The 17399-nt window shown below is 40.8% G+C and overlaps 1 protein-coding gene across 1 annotated transcript in view; it reads left to right on the forward strand.

The window, feature by feature from the left end:
- The window catches only part of LOC140233498 (low-density lipoprotein receptor-related protein 12-like), a 133366-nt gene extending 116386 nt beyond the window's left edge, over positions 1–16980 (forward strand). The window contains exons 4-5 of the mRNA XM_072313615.1: positions 5894–6028; positions 16856–16980. Of these exons, the coding sequence (XP_072169716.1) occupies positions 5894–6028; positions 16856–16956 (236 nt within the window). The 3' untranslated portion in view covers positions 16957–16980. The remainder of the gene's footprint in view (positions 1–5893; positions 6029–16855) is intronic.
- Positions 16981–17399: the final 419 nt, after the last annotated feature.

Here is a 17399-nt window from a genome sequence, read left to right on the forward strand (position 1 = left end):
CGTCTGCCTCACGATCACGCGGCCCGGGTTCGAACCCGAGTCTGGACTGAGCAATGTTGTGTGTAAACATACCGTCCCCTCTAGCAAGAAGCAAAACACTGTCCCTCGGATAGGACATAAAATGGAGGTCCCGTGTATGAGAGAGTCACAGCTCATGCACGTAAAAGATCCCGCTTCATTCATTCATCGCAAAGAGCAGGGTGTCTAACCCGGTGAAGTGGTCCCACCCCACATCCAACTGGACCCCATGGAAGACCAGCTTAGTATAGCTGAATATGGGCTATCCAGCCATCTTCACAGATGGAAAATGAACAACAACAACAACAACAATATGCTTGAATAAGTTCAACGAAAGTGTCGGAAACGTGGTACCAACGAAGAGCAAATCTTTCCGCCACGTGCACTCTGAAAAAAAAAAATCCGAGTCAGAACTGACCCGGAACTGGGTCCGTTGGGGTCACACACCGTTCCGGGTCAAAATGACTTGGAATTTCGTCATGAAGATTCCGAATGGGGTCACCCTGACCCAATTCATGACTCTGAATGGGCCATATCTGACCCCATTCCTTGTCTTTAATGACCCGGAACGGTGTGTGACCCCAACGGACCCAGTTCCGGGTCAGTTCTGACCCGGATGTTTTAAGAGTGGGCGGTAAACGGAACCGTATGCGTTTGCAAGGTCCAACTGTTACCGCAAGGTTCTTCTGATGAGAAATCTTGGCATCTTAAAGAAGAAATTTATAGGAAATAATATATAAATTGACTGTTTTCCATCATTTAATGTTATTTTGATTAATTTCTGACATAAATCATGCAATAAAGTTGTCTCTGCTTTGAATATAAGAATCTTTATTTTTTACCAAATTTGAGCACTGGAAAAAGTTCGATGCGGCTACGAAAAGTGCCAAATCTGCGACGTCACCAAATGTGTATGCAACCCAGTGGGATTTACGTATCTATAGGCAAACTGTGTGCACTTTTCAGGAAATTGGTGTGTAATTTGTTGTCAATCTAGAATAAATCGTCCGCCAAAACTATATATTCACGTCGTGAAATTGTTTGTTTGTGTTCATTGGAATCATGTTTTACACCCATAAATTTACGGAAAAACAAAGTTTTAAAAGCACAAAACCTATCGTCAGCTCAAGATTCACGATCGCCGTGATCAGCTGTTCCTTCGTACAGCCACAATTTGCTGTTATTATTGACACAACAAATCGATCATTGTGGGGGAATTGCGTATAGCTGAGGTAATCTTACATACTCATGAAGGATGATAACGAAGTCAAAGAGCTGTAATTGATTGGATATCATTTCTACACCCATAAATTTACGGAAATACGACGTTTGAAAAGCACAAAACCTACCGTAATCAGCTCAAGATTCGCGATCGCCGTGATCAGGTGTACGCACAACAGTACCAGCAGAATCGGCAGTGAAGAGGTATTCCTTGATGCCGTGATTTCAGCTTGATTCTTCTTCGAAATGGCATGATGAAGGTTTGTTAGATAAATGTGACCTTTTTCTCTTCTGTGAAGGTTTAGATTCTAATTTCTACCTCAACTTGCTAAAAAACAGTTTAACAAAACGGGAAACTGCAACATTTCCGTGCTGAGCAGCAGTCACGATACACGTGTTGCATGCAAGCATGCACCGCTGCTGCAGCGATCCCCATAGTATAACACGTAGGTTGCTTGTAAACAAGGGGGTCCTCGGCGCAGTTGACCAATCGTGAACACGTATTTCGGTCACGTGTCTTGGTAACAAGGCTGTTTACGCGTCTGAGAGACGATTTGCATAAGCTTACGCATGTTTCAGACGAATTTATGAATGAAAGTGAGTAGCATGACATCATGCCATGACCATTATGGAATAAGCAGAGGTAGAGCTTTCTGTAGGTACAATGTGTCAGGGTTCAACGGAGAATATCTAAGACACGATCGCCAAAAGAACAGTCATTTTCGCCGTAAGCGAAGGCGATTTGGTCTTTAGACGTAAGATTTTGACCAACTTTTGAGATTGACATCCCACTTTTCTCTTCAAAATTCCACATTTTGTAGGTTGTATTTCGAAATAGTGTTGATATCAATCAGAAACTAGAAAATTTCCCCTACAACGTGATACCAAAATGTCAATTTGGTCCCTGTGGTCATTTTTTTTTTGACCTTTTTCGGGCTGTAGCGCGAAATCACATTTGCCGAGAAGTTTCGGGTTTTGCCAGAGCGGGTCTCATACAGCCGTACGGCAAATCAGCTCATACACATTTTGGTGACGTCACTCAAATCCGATGTTTCTTGTAGCGAACGGAGCTACGTGGCCATGGAAATTGGGTGTTTTTTCAATCTCAAAAACAGTTTGGGGGTAAAGTTACATCGTCTAAAAGATATCCAGTTTTGTTAACTAGCTTCGTAGCTTTCCGTAGATATCAAACTTGTCATATTTCTAGATTCTCTATAAATTTCTGCTTTAATAGTTTCCCACAGAGTAGATACGCGCTCCCATACGCCTCAATGACCATGTATTCCACGTTTCTGCATAGTGACATCCAAGTATAGTCGTTCTCTCGAAGGTACTTCTATCGCTTGGCTTGAATTGTGAAAAACAGTTTAGCTTACACATTTAGCAATGTAATCGGGCGAAAATCAGTGATTGCCTTTTAATTTGAAGTCGCCGATTTTTGAATGTACACACCTTCTGCTACTCTCCATTGGATAGACATCTTCTTTGTTCGCCATACAACCAACACAAGACACCATATCACCCAAAGAAGATGTGGGCACTTCTTGTACATTCTGTATAGATGGCCGTTTCACCCCTGAGCAGAAGCATTTTTAGGTCCGCCAAGAATTATTCTCAACTCCCGGAAAGATGGGGCAGTGTCTCTGAAATTTGGGGGCTGACGCTGGGCGTGCAGAGGTTGATCTCCAACAAGTTTCCCTAACTCGGGGTCGAGAGCCAGAGCCAGAGTTAGGGGAACTTGTTGGAGATCAACCTCTGCACGCCCAGCGTCAGCCCCCAAATCTCAGAAAATTGCTTGTAAGTACCAAACTCCCAACACCTTTACCACCGAGTGGTAACACATCATGTGCTAAGCCTAGGTGTCAAATTTGTAAACACCTTATTACTGACCCCAGGGTGAAAATCTCCAACAATGTCACCCTCCGTCCACAGAGACTTACCTGCGATTCCAGTAATGTACTGTATTGTCTGATGTGTGCACAGTGCCCTCACGCTGTGTATATCGGTGAGACCAGCACCAAATTCCGGATGCGCTTTAATATTCACAAATCGTCCATCCTGAAAAATCGGAACGACCTTCCCGTTGCCAAACACTTCAACCTTCCCGGCCACTCACTGACGGATGTCAGAGTGTGCATTTTCGTGGGGGTTACACATCAGCAGAGGAAAGAAAACTCGCCGAGTTACGAGTAATCGTGAAGAGTAAGAGATTTCAAGGTGAAGGGTTGAACAGGGATTTATCCATTCTAAACGGTTACTCATTCTTCCGTTAAAGAGAGGAATAAGTCATGACGAGGATTATAAGATATTTTTTTTTCAAAATATCTTTCTAATTGATAACTGTTTCACTACCACTGGTGTTGTGATAGAGAAATCAGTTGGTTATTCTGTCTGAGATTATGATGAATTATAGCGAATATTTTGATTTCATGTGTCCATCTTAATAATCAATTTACTTTTATTTTGTATTATTTTCTATAGATGGATTCACACTGTCATCCTATTACTCATTATGTATGATACAATCAATTTCACACTTGCATGTTCAAATCTGTTTAGATTTCAGTGAGACACCGAACTGTTGCTTTTGTAATTGATGATTTCATCTGTTTCTTAACAGGAATTATTATACCGACTTCTTCCTACCGATGATTTTTGTATTTTAAATCATGAAACAATTTAATTGTTGGAGCGCTCCTTAACCTAATTTTGTAACTTATGGTACGTTGATGAGCACATATGTCGATATCATAACATCATTCTTGCCAATTTTGGATGTTTGAGTTGAGGTTTTTGTCTCAAGCTTGTGATGGCTGACACAGGCAATGGTTAACCTTTAAACCTTGACCTAACTTCCAGTTTGTTCAAATTGAACACCATTGTTACGTAATAAACATGTCAATGTTATTATTATTATTGTTATTATTAGTGTCCTCCTCCTTATGCGTGGGGTACCTTGACTACATTGGGTCTACATGGCAACATCATTGTAAAGGGTACGCACTCTCATAGCAACCAATTCTGTGTATATGAGTGCGCGCTCTTCATGTTCAATTTATGTTTTGGTATTGACATTCCCCGTCGAGACTTCTGAAGAAGGTGGAGGTCACCGAAAATTTGAGTTGCTCAATAAATTCATTCTTATTGGCGAAATAATGCATTACTAGTTTATTTCTTGATTCTTCGTTACTCATTCGTCTTTCACGGAAAATGGTTGCCATTTCTGTGCTAAATTCAAGAATCTGTGAGTACCAAATATGTTGACGTTCGATGGTGTTGTATAAAACAAATAGTGTAGGTCTTTACTCGTGCAATGGAACCAGATTTCGCACTCGGTGAAAGATGAGGCGCACTATTCAACTCGGCTTCGCCTCGTTGAATAGAGCGCCTCTATCTTTCACCTTGTGCGAAATCTTGTACCATTGCACTCGTGACCATTCACTGTTTGTATACTATTTCCCTCGAGAAATAGTTGGACTAGGATTTTCATGGTTGAAACATGTTTGTCACTTTCAAATCCCTCTATCAATCAGGTGACAAGAAAATTTTTGTGAGGGGTATTATCTCTTTTATATACCTCACAAATTGTTTCTTGTCCTGTGATTGGTCGATAGCATTGAAAGCGATTATTTCTATCATGAAAATCCTTGTTCCATCAGACTCTTACAGTTTTCCCTAGGGAAATACAGTGTAGTAATAGAAAAAAAAAAAGAAGACGTAGGCCTATATCACGCTGGCGAAATCGCGGCGAGAGATTTCACGTTCAAATGAAGGGTACCGTGGCCTCTTAGCTTCACGAGAGATTTCACATAAAAATGAATAGGTTTCGCGGCGTCTTCGCTTCTCAGGAAGGCAGGTTATGTTTTCAGGTATAAGGAATGGTATCGCTCACCGCAGACCACGCATACACTCGGCGGGTGCAATTTTGTGCATAGAAGAAATAAACTTGGTTAATTTGAGTGATCTTTCAACCTTATATAAATCCCACTCAGTTTTCTATCAGTCTTGAAATAATTTGTGAGAGATATGAAGCAAAATATGCCAGGCCATTGTTAGAGGCACACTGGTTAAACGATGTACCTTCGGTGACATCAACAGCACTATTTTCTTCGGGGTAGCGCTCCTCAGAAAATAGTGCTATTGAAGTCACTTCACGCACATAGTTTAACCAGAACCTCTCAGACCTGGTATCAAGATTTTGTACATTATTTTCTTCTTATTCATTACTTTCTGTTATATTATTTGTGTGCAACCACTGTCTATACCTTTCCCTCTATTCTCTTGCTTTCCTTCTCCCCTTTCCTTTTCTTTCACTACTTTCCTGTTTCTCTTCCCTAACCACTTTTCTTACGATTCTCTTTCCTTCCTCTATTAGCATTTTGCCTCTCTTTCATGTTACCATTTATGTGATTGATCTCAATTAGTTCTAATGTATGTGAATCGCAAACTATGGTGATGTATGTGTTGAAGAAATATCTTGTACGTATAATGTCCGAGCTATGATTTTTTTTTGTTATTTTTTTTTCAACTGGATGGCACTAATCTTTTTTTTTTTTTTCGAAGGAAGACTAATAAGAATATCTGCATCTGTATCTATATCTGTTCTGTGGAATGAAAATGATTACATTCTCTTTTTTTTTCTTTGTTCAAGCAGGACAAACGAAGAATTGTTCCAGCTCGGAGTTTACCTGCGTCAAGTCTAACAAATGCATCACAATGGATGCAAAGTGTAATAACGTATATAACTGCAAAGATGGAACTGACGAACCCGAGACGTGTCCTAAATCTGGTAAGCCCCGGCCGTAAAGCATAACACGAAAACATGTGGAAGATAATGAACCACTTATAGGTGTTACGAAACTATGTGGGCCAGATTATGATATGCCCTGTATCACGAAAATAAGTCTGTAAATTCAAACAAATAGTTCCAACAATGATCGGATGTTTTGTTTTGTGTTGTTTTGTTTATTTGCCCCAATTGAAATTAGTTGTCAAGGCGTAATGTGTGAGCTTTGAATTGTTCATAGGCTTTGTGCAGCAAGTTCGGGCAGGCTCATATGTAATTATGATAGTGGAAAAAAAAAGAATAGATTTGAAATAAATTCAACAATGTGCTTGTTTGTCACTTTTTTCTTATCTTTTTATTTCATTTATCTATTTATTAAATTATTTTGCGTAGCATACATCATGGTATCAGGAACGTGGAAATTGAACTTTTGGAAGGACTTGAATGCTTAGTCCATGTTTGCGGAAAAAAAATTGCCAAATTCTTTGCATGTGATTGGATATACTCTAAGGATCTTTCGCAAGAACGACACGGTCGCAAGTTGAGAGTGCCGTGTACAAATTTGCTTCAGCACATTCTCAACCCCTCCCCCCCCCCCCCAAAAAAAAAAAAAAACCTTCCGTCCTGGGGGAAAACAAGAACTATTCTCGGCCAAACTAGCGTCCGGTCCGGTCCCGATGTTGGGTACAATTGAGCAGCCAGCCAATCAGCGATCTTGTCGCTACGGCCCCATCCACACAGAAAAGCGAAACTGCTTATAGAAATGGGGGCGGGAGAGAGAGTGCGGGAACCGTTACAGCTGATTGCTCCCGAGTCCTCTCGGTCTTCCCGTCGCGTAGCGAAAGTTCCCTGGTATATAGCATATGACGTATTTTACTTCATTTTTAAATCATTTCTTTTCATTCTTGGTTGCTCGTCAATAGATGGCGAGATTAGGATATGCTGGCCGGTGGCGCCCTTTTTTTTTTCCCGTAGGCATGACAAGCGAGAGATTAGGGAGAAAGGTTTGCGATAACACCATTGTGTACGTAGTCCTTATCCGGATCGTTGCTTGGCAGGAGAATAGCATAGAAAGAGGAGAATTGAGGAGGGAAGCGGCATATGGGGGTTGTAAGGAGGGCAAAAAGTGAAGAGTGGGGGACAGTAATGGGCTGTTGAAGTTGAAGTTGAAGTTGCACTCGTGGAAACAGGAGAAAAGGGAACAGAGAGAGTGGTAAAGAAGAATATACTGAAAATCAAGTAAGATGTTCGGTCATCGTTGGGAGGAGAAAGATGAAATAGAAGGCAAGGGGAAGAGGGAGGAGTTGAAGGTTGGAAAATCATGGAGATAGGAGAGAGAAGTGAAGATTCATGGAACCAAAGAGAAGAACGAAGTCGACGAACGACTTCACTTTTTTTTTCTTCACTTTTCGCCGCCTTACAACCCCATATGCCGCTTCCCTCCTCAATTCTACTCTTTCTCTGCCAAGCAACGATGGCCGGATAAGGACTGCGTGCACATGGTGTTACCGCAAACCTTTCTCCACTTCACCATGCAAACCTTCAAGCAACACAATAAGCGATCTTGTGAGGGCGGATAAGAATGTTTGCGAGTTTCGCACTTGTGTCTTCTCTGCTAGACACGTGCTACTTACCTTCTACTTGCGTGTATTCCGTCTTACCTGCTCGAGAGCTTTGAAACCGATCCGTTTTCTGTTACTTACGGGTACTGCGAAGTACCTGCGAGGTGCTGCCGGTAAGGGTCTCCTACTGGTGTCCTGCGTGTACCTCTGGGAGCGAACCCCCACGACTCACTCGGAACAAATTTTGAGCATGCTCAAGGCCTTGTCATGCCGTATCCCTGGAGGTTTTGCGGGTTGACTTGCGGGGAAACAAATTTGCTACCCGGAGCTCTCCGCAGTTGGACCGCACCTGACAATACCTAGCGCGTATCTCGCCCATAGTTGCCCGGAGGTGCGCACGCAAGTCCGATATACCCGCAGCCACGTTTTGAGCATGCCCGCAGAGGTCCACGCAGAACGCCAGTAGGAGACCCTAAGCTGCAGCACCTCGCAGACAACTCCCACGCAGGTACTTCGCAGTCCCCATATGTCCCCAAGATAATGACATTCTGTGGGACTTCTGCCATTCCTTCAGAGGAATTCCTTTACTGAGTTGTCAGTCTCCATGCGCCTGGCACACAGGTCACACAGTATACCAACAAGTATATAGAACTTAAGTAGAACGAGTCTAGCAAGTAAGACACATGCACTGACTCGCCAAAATCCTTGTCCGCCCTCAGAAGTATTGTCTGGTATGCTGGAAAATCCCCGCACGCAACAAGCCCTCGTAGCTTGCCCGGAAAGGTGTGACAGGGCCTAAACATGGTTGCGGGTAGAACGATTTGCATGCGCACCTCCGGGCGACTACGGGTGAGATACGTGCTAGGTACTGTCATGTGCGGGTCATCTGCGGGGACCTCCGGGTAGTAAAAATTGTTCTTCGCAAGTCGCACGCAAGGCTTGCCCGGGAAGGTGTGACACGGCCTTTAGACAAGGATGTGAAAAGGAAAGCACTATATGGCATCACTTCAATTACTGCATGGTAACAATGAAGGCAACATTTTTGAATGCATAATGTAGGCTAATCTCTCACTTGTTGTTAGCAGCAATAATACATGACTATTGCAGTGAGAAAGAATGAATTACTGTATGAAAGACAAAAATCGATACCCATGTACATGTACATGGAAGTAAGTATACATTGAACAACAATAATGAGAAATAGGAAATTACATACTGTAGATTTACAGATCTATACTGGAGAGCAGTTTTAAACAAATGAAATGTGAGGGCAGTTTTAAGACAGTCAGCATTCGGAATATAACGGCTAGCCTAAGGGAACTAATTCCAATAAAGGTAAGGTCCAGCACATACGAACTAACAGCCCCTCATGATTTCTTTGTTTATTTGTTTTTTTGTTTTTTTTTTTGGGAACAACAAGCAGTTTATCTAATGTAATATATGCAAAATGAATCATTAAATCTTGACCGAAAGATGGCCTGATGTAGTGAACCACGATAAATCCGAGAACTTAAAGAATCACCAGTTGCCTGTTACAACGTACAATTCCAGGCTGGATCTTTCTTTTTATTGAGCCATCCATATCTGTGCTGTGATCATAGTGAATGTAAACGTGCCTCTTATATATTATTCGAATTGGCGTTTTGTGTATTTTTTCTTTAATGGAACATCTGATCAAGGAGCTGAAGCTCACTGATCTAATTCGGATGTCCAGCGGTATATATACTGCAATATACTGCAATATGTTATGTTTGCCGATGACACCAACGTGTTCTGTTCCAATTCTGATTTTCATTCCCTCCTATGAATTCTTAATACTGAATTGCCTATATTATCTACATGGTTTAAGAGTAATAGATCATCACTCAACTTCAAAAAGACTAATTTCATTTATTTTCATAGTAAGAAGCATAAAAATGAAATGCAACATTTGAATGTTATGGTGGATGGTATACCAATGGAACAAATAGAAAGTATCAAATTTCTCGGAATTTATATAAATGAAAATATGAAATGGAACACTCATGTGCAATACACCTCTGATAAAGTGTCTCGTAACGTTGGTATACTCCATAATCTTAATTATTATGACGCTAAGAATATTTTATTTAATTATTTATGTTATATAACTCGTTGATATTATCGTACATTTCATATTGCAACATTGTATAGGCAACTTCAAAAAGTCACATTTGCAACAAAAGAAAGCTATATGTATATGCACCAACTCAGGTTATCGAGACCATACAGATCCTCTATTCGCAGAATTAGAAACACTCAAAGTAAAGGAAATTGTTCTTTTTTTCTTGCAAAATTCACTCTTTATGTTTCAATTACGTAATGGTCAGTTGCCATCTTCTTTCTTCTCACTTTTTCAATTAAAGAAGGACATACATTATCATCCCACAAGACAATCTGATAAATTTTATTTATATAATCCTAAAACAGTGCTGGCCCCAGTGGCGTATCTAGGGAAAACGGCGCCCGGGGCAAGCACGAAAATTGCGCCCCTAATTTCTGAAAAAGTGTTCAACCCCAACCCCATCCCGGTACGGACTTTAAACAAAGTCCACATGATGCTTTTTCAAGCACTTAAAAGGGATCTTTTGAGGGTGATTTAAATGTAATGAATTTTGATAGATTTTGGCGAGGGAGCCGAAAATTTTTGTATTTCAGCTTACAAAACATGGAATTCTTGTCATTTTTTGCTTACCAAATCTTACAATTCTAATCAAGATATAGTGACAGCCTTATAGATATCGATTTATACCAAAAAACTGAGGACTTTAAAAAATACTCTAAATTAGTGCGCGCGAGTGAGCTGAAATTTGTAAATGTCCTCGTCATCATCACGTATTGTTCTTATCTTTTTGATATATATAAATTTTGGCGAGTGAGCGCAGCGAGCGAGCCGAAAAATTTTTGTATTTCAGCTTACAAAACATGGAATTCGTGTCATTTTTTGCTTATTGAATCTCACAATTATAGTGACGACCTTATAGATAACGATTTATACCAACAAACTGAGGACTTGAAAAAATACTCGAAATTAGTACGAGCGAGTGAGTCGAAATTTGTATATTTCCGCGTCATCATTACGTTTTGTTCTTATCTTGTTTGATTTGTTGTTGTTTTTTTGCGCCCCCCCCCCCCCCGTATGTTCGAAACCGTTGACGCCCTCTTTTGATCCAATTGGCGATCGCTTCAGAACGAATGATATTGAAGCCGCTGCTCCGTGAAACATTTTGCCTGCTAAATATAAAATGACATGTGTGAACACAATAGACACTGTCATTTTGTCATCATCACGTTTTGTTCTTACCTTCTTCTTTACATAAATTTTGGCGAGCGAGCGCAGCGAGCGAGCCGAAAATTTTTGTATTTCAGCTCACAGAACATGGAATTTTTGTGTGAACACAATAAACATTGTCATTTTGTCATTTTTAAACATTGTCATCTTGTAACAAATCCGCGTCATCATCATGTTTTGTTTTTATCTTGTTTGATTTGGTTTCTGCCCCCCCCCCCCCCCACCATTCTCCCTCCCCCTTCCGGGCGAGTTTTTTTTTTTTCTTCTTCTTCTTCTTCTTCTTTTTCTTCTTCTTCTTCGTTTTTTCCTTTTTTTTTGTTTTTTTTTGCGCCCCCAAGGAATGGCGCCCGGGGCACGTGCCCCCCTTCCCCCCCCCCCCCAGATACGCCACTGGCTGGCCCTGAAATCTATCAGACACACCGGATCCGACGTTTGGAACTCTCTTCCTTCTTAAATTCGAAGTTTAAAGTCCATGTATTCCTTTAGGAAAGCTGTAAAAACAATGTTACTCTCTCGATATCAGTAATTTCGTTGCCATTGTTAGTGCATAATGAACGAAATTCCTTCATAGAAATATCGCCGCATTTCATCTATTATGTAATCATGTAACCAACCGTGAAATGTAACTGTTCACCTGTACCTAGGTGAGAAATATTTTGTCATGCCTTACTGATCAGTGATCCAGGTGAACTATACCTTGTGTAAGCCTTTAGTGAAAGCAGACAGACGTCTGTTGCGACACGGATTGTCGCCCCTACACGGATTGTCGCCTCCTGCTCGGGGCGACAATCCGTGCCGGGCGTTGGCGGCACGGATTGTCGCCCCCTACACGGATTGTCGCCCGCCCTCGAAGCACATTTTGCCGGGTAATATCGTTCTGGACATAATCATTGAAATACTAACACGTAACTTACATGGCTACATCCATGCAAACATGCCATGTAAAAAGTCATGGTGAGGTTTCAAGGAAGTGTGTATGTGCGCGTGCACATGATAATTTAGTGTCCGTTTGTGCGTGTGTGTGTGTGTGTGTGTGTGTGTGTGTGATGGAAGAATGTGTCTATTATGTCAGTTTTTTGCGTATGTGTTTTTTAGCTGCGCGTGGGGAGGGATAACTAGTAAGCTGTTGCTGGCATAAACGTTGATATTGATTTTATCAGCAGCTTTGAATTTGATGAGTTTGTTTGACAGATTTGTATAATTATGAATTCGGAGTGGAGCTTGCGTGCGGGCAGATGCTGCTTTTCTGCATACGGTTCATTATGTCTTATTTATCAACATTGGGAAATCGTTTCATCAGGAAGGAATGTGGTATCGGTTCGGGTGTGCGTCGGTATGTGGGAAGGGGGTTACATTTCGTTATTGCAAAAGTTTGTTACTCCGAAGGCTCATTCGTCCGAAGGCTCATTATTCCGAAGGTTCGTTATTCCGAATTTCATTTTTGGATCAACGAACCTCTTGGTATTATAGGGAATTGTGTGTTTCGGATATTAAAATGAAGCCTCGGAAAAAACGGAACTTCGGAATGACGGAACCTTCGTGTGTGTGTGTGTGTGTGTGTGTGTGCGTGTGTGTGTATGTATTTGGGTTGGTGAATGTGGGTGTGGGATGATTTAGGTTTTGTTTAATCAGGGGTTGGTGGGTTGGGGATTGGATTTGAAGAAGGATAGTTATAAATGGTATGACAGATGTTGGTAGGATTTAATATTTAGGATAGATGTAGGCCCTAGATTTGTTTCGGATGGGGAGGGGAGGGGGTGGTCGGGTTTTTTATGACTGATTTCATTCTAGATTCGTGTAATGTATTTGTGTGGTTTTTTTTTTTTATGTATATGCCCTTGTAAGTAAGAAGGTGTTACATGATCCAAACCAATGTATTCAAGGAATATAGGTTTGGTAGGGCCCTACATGTCAAAACTTTCTCGTGAAGAAATTGTTAGTAGGGTTGGTCTATAATCGAGTTATCTATGTTGAAGTGAGATTATTTGTGGTATAAATTGACAAATGGATTTGTTTCTGTTTCGAATTGCCATTGGTAACTTTTTTTTTCATGTTACACCCAGAATGAGTCGATTTATGAATGATTTGAATGAAATCAATGAATATCAAGGAAAAAAGTGTTGAGTTGGTTTATTTGCATTATGAGGATTTGTTTGAGTGTTTGTTGGTGTTTGTTTGTATTACGTATGTATTAGCGGTGTGCAATGGCAGTTCGTTTGTGCTAAAATCAACTAACGATTGACAATTTTTTTACGGCGTGTGGAAATTATTCGCTCATGCATAAAGCTTGCCAAACCTATTCCGGGACAAAGAATAGTGGTATGGACGTTCTAGTTTATAAGACAGATGGAAGAAAATGACTGCAGTGAAAAATAAACAAAGACAAATAACATTTGGGGAGGGTACCTCCCTCGTATGTATTTTCTCTCGGTCTCTCTCTCGCCTAGCCTGCCTCACCGCTGATATTGGTTCACACACCCATACTATTTTTAGATCAACGCTGGTGTGAATTTTTTAAACACGTGCTCATACACTCTGAAGGCGGTTGTATTGCCACAGTAGCGCCGCTATTATATTCACATACACACGTAAGCATACAGGCACACACATACACACAGACAAACAAACCACTACCACTATGACCACCACACATGCACAGTTTCTACATATTGTATTATTATACTCCAAACACACACATACACACACACACGCACACACACACACACACACACACACACACACAACAAATCATACACATCACATATCATGCAGCTCACAATACACACACACACACACACACACACACGCACACACCCACACACACACACACACGCACACACCCACACACACACACACACACATACGCATAACTTAACAGTCATACCCATCCCACCAAAGCTTAACACCGGAGGAACCACCCCGAGCCCGGGGCGACAATCTGTGACGGGGCGACAATCCGTGTCGTAACAATTTTTTTGCCAACACGGATTGTCGCCTTCGAGGTCAAAAACTGGGAACTGCACAAGCGTCACGGATTGTCGCCAGGCGACAATCCGTGTAGGGGGCGACAATCCGTGCCGCCAGCGCCCGTCACGGATTGTCGCCCCGAGCAAGAGGCGACAATCCGTGTAGGGGCGACAATCCGTGTCGCAACAGACGTCTCCTTTTCCTTTCTCCTTTCTACTATCCTATCTCTACGCAAGTCATCACTCCCTCCTATTTTTTCTATGTGTATTATGTACGAGGGCTGCACGCAAATCAAGCCACTGTACTATACGATAGAGTGTCGAATGCCTTAACTGAGCAAAAACATGACATCGGTGTGTTCGTGGACCTAAGCAAGGCATTCGACACTCTTAACCACACTATCCTACTACACAAATTACAGTTCTATGGAGTTCGGGGCATTCCATTAAAATGGTTTAAAGATTAGTTGTCAAACAGGAAGCAATATGTCTGCTATGAATCAATCAACACTGAATTATTACCCATACATTTTGGTGCCACGCAAGGCTCTATATTGGGCCCCTAAGTATTAGTGGTGTACATCAATGATATTTCAACTCAACTTTGTCACTACAGTTATATTCTATTAGCCGACTATACCAATGTGTAGGTATATTTCATAAACATAAGTGTTATGTTCAAATGAACATTTTATTCATGCTTTATAATTCCTTGATATCATAAATCTCATACTGCAACATTGTCTGGGCAACCTCAAAAAATTTGAACGATAGCATATAACTTACAAAAGACATGCAATAACTGAGGTTTTCAGTTATTATTATTATTTTTATTTATTTATTTATTTATTTATTTATTTATTTATTTATTTATTTTCTTTTTTTTGGGGGGGGGGGGAATTCTCTTATGTTTCTAACGTCAGTTGCCTGTTTCTTCTTCCTAATTATTTCGGTCGAACAAGGACATACGCTCATACCCTACAAGACAGTCTGAACATTTTCATTTAAATAATCCTAAAACAGTGATGGCTCAGAAATCTATCAGACACACCTGACCTAATATTTGGAACTCTCTCCCTTGTGATATTCAAAATATAAAGTCTATGTATTCTTTTTAAGAAAGTTGTGTAAAGCAATGCTGCTCTCCAGATATTAATGATCCTTTAATCGGTTGATGCATGTGCACTCTCCATCTGCACCTTGGTAAAAAAACAAAACAAAAAACAAACAAACAAACAAACAAAGAAAAACATGCCGTGGTATGCGGAACTGTAATCCGGGTGATAGTGTGAACAAAATGAATAGGCAAATCTTTTCTGAAAGTAGTCAAACCTCTCCTTTCCTCTCATATCTATACCCTTTCCACTATCCTATATATCTCTCTATACGCAAGTCACTCTTCGCCTCTATTTCATTTTAATCTTTGTATGTATTCAATAAATATACGTAAGGGCTACCAACAAACCAAGCTACGCTTAACCGTAAAAGGGCGGGGGGGGGGGGATCCGCCCCCTTGACGTTTCGCGCTAAAACTCTGTAACGCGAGAAGGCCTCGTCGTGAGGCTTCTCGACTTTCTTTGTTCAAGTCTCGCGCTAGACCAGATACTGGCCGTTTTTTTTTATCGTATTATATTCCCCCCGATCGTGCGCCAGCGTAAATCACATGTCTACCACACTCATCGCGTGATCCCCACCGATCGCGTATCCCCTCTGATTTGTCCGCCCGAATAAAAACCTCAGGTTGTGTGTCCGTCATAGAACCTCTTTGGTGTCCGTACGGTTAGTGCTTTAGTATTGTGTCAATGGTGTAACTGATCTGTGTGTTAGCCGAGAAGCGCGCACGGGTAGCTCGTAGAGAACAATCCCTACGCCAATCCCGTCCAGAACAGGACGGCAGTTGACTAGTCTCGCGCAACTTTCGAGACCAAATTTGCAACGTGCGCGCGTACTTTTACGAAGCGACGCCCTTTTTTTGTATCTGTATGTCAGCCCAAAACGGGCACAATTTTGTGATTTTGTATACATTTCCTGTGGAAAACAGTGCTCTGTCATGCAACTCACAAAACATAATTATTTCTACTATTAATCACTTTGATTGATTGATATTATGCTAATTAAAAGTGGTCATTAACAATTTCCGATGAAAAATAAAGAAAAAAGAGAGTCGAAAAACTAAGAAATACATAAGAAATTCTGAAAACAATAAAATACATGAGAATTGAAATGACTTTTTGAAATTTCTATGATGTATCATTGTTGAGTATGTTGAAACAGATACAAATCGAAAAGGTAGACTCTCAATGTTTTAATTAGGCTGAATAAGACCGTGGGATTAATTTTGATAATCAATTGATTAAAATTAGAAATGCATTATTTCAAAAATTTTGAAGACATAATCTTGTAGATTACGACTCGGATGTCACGCATTTCGTCGCGATCGCACCACTGATGGCCGAGATCTCGGGGGGGGGGGGGGGGGGACGGAATCCGACCCCCTCTGGTTTCAGCATTGCCAAAAAAAAAAAAAAAAAAAAAAATCCCGGCCGGCACAGGGTTAAGCTGTAGACCTTCTGTATTGTCAATATTGTACTGTGTATACACCTTTGTTATACAACATTGTAAAAAACGTATATAGGCCTTTTGTAATATGTATAGGTCCTCTACTATCAACAATGTGTACATGTGCACTGATAACGCAGAAACCACTAAATCAAATGAAATCATTTTTTTCTTTTTATTCCGATAAACGCACCTTCGGAAAACATAGAACCATACTTCATTTTTTCCTGATTAATAACCTTCGAAATGACGAATCTTGTTTCATTTTGGGAATTACTAACGTCAGAAACGAAGAACATTCGGAATAACGAATCTTCGGAATAACGAACCTCATTTCACTTTCGGATTAATGAACCTTCTGAATAACGAATTGTAACAGTCATTTATGTTGTGTTCTTTTTTTTTTCTGTCTGTCTGACCGTCATGCTTATAGGTAGGGCGACATCGTTGCAACTGGACCGACTGCTCCATTCCCTTGTTTTCTTCGTCGGAGCCATCAGCCTAGTCAGTGCTTACCTGTCCGTGTCCGCCTAACACAAACCATTATTGCAACAAAGCGGGGGCGAAAATTCTTCAAAACTACATCAAAGTTAATTCTCCAAACAAATGATTAGGAGATCGGTTATTTGTAGTCCCGCCCTTTTTTAGTCTGAAACCCACTGACAGATTATCTTCTGCATGTTGGACATTTGCAATAAATAATGCTTGGTTGCATTTTCTACATTTCATACAAACAGAATCGTCTTTCGGAAAAAAAAACCGTTCTTCAGAGAAGAAAAGTGTATGTTAAAGGGATGGTACGGTATTGGTAGAGGAGAGCATTGGGTTTTTAACTTTTTGCGAGATATCAAGAAACCGATCGCAAAACAGTACAGAGCGTACCTTTCTAAGAGGAATTCAAAGTTTATTTGATGAAAATCGGGTTTGGAATGGCTGAGACATCCAAAAAAATAAACCAAAGCGATCATAATAAAAGC

Source organism: Diadema setosum, chromosome 9, assembly GCF_964275005.1.
Source record: "Diadema setosum chromosome 9, eeDiaSeto1, whole genome shotgun sequence".
NCBI lineage: Eukaryota > Metazoa > Echinodermata > Echinoidea > Diadematoida > Diadematidae > Diadema > Diadema setosum.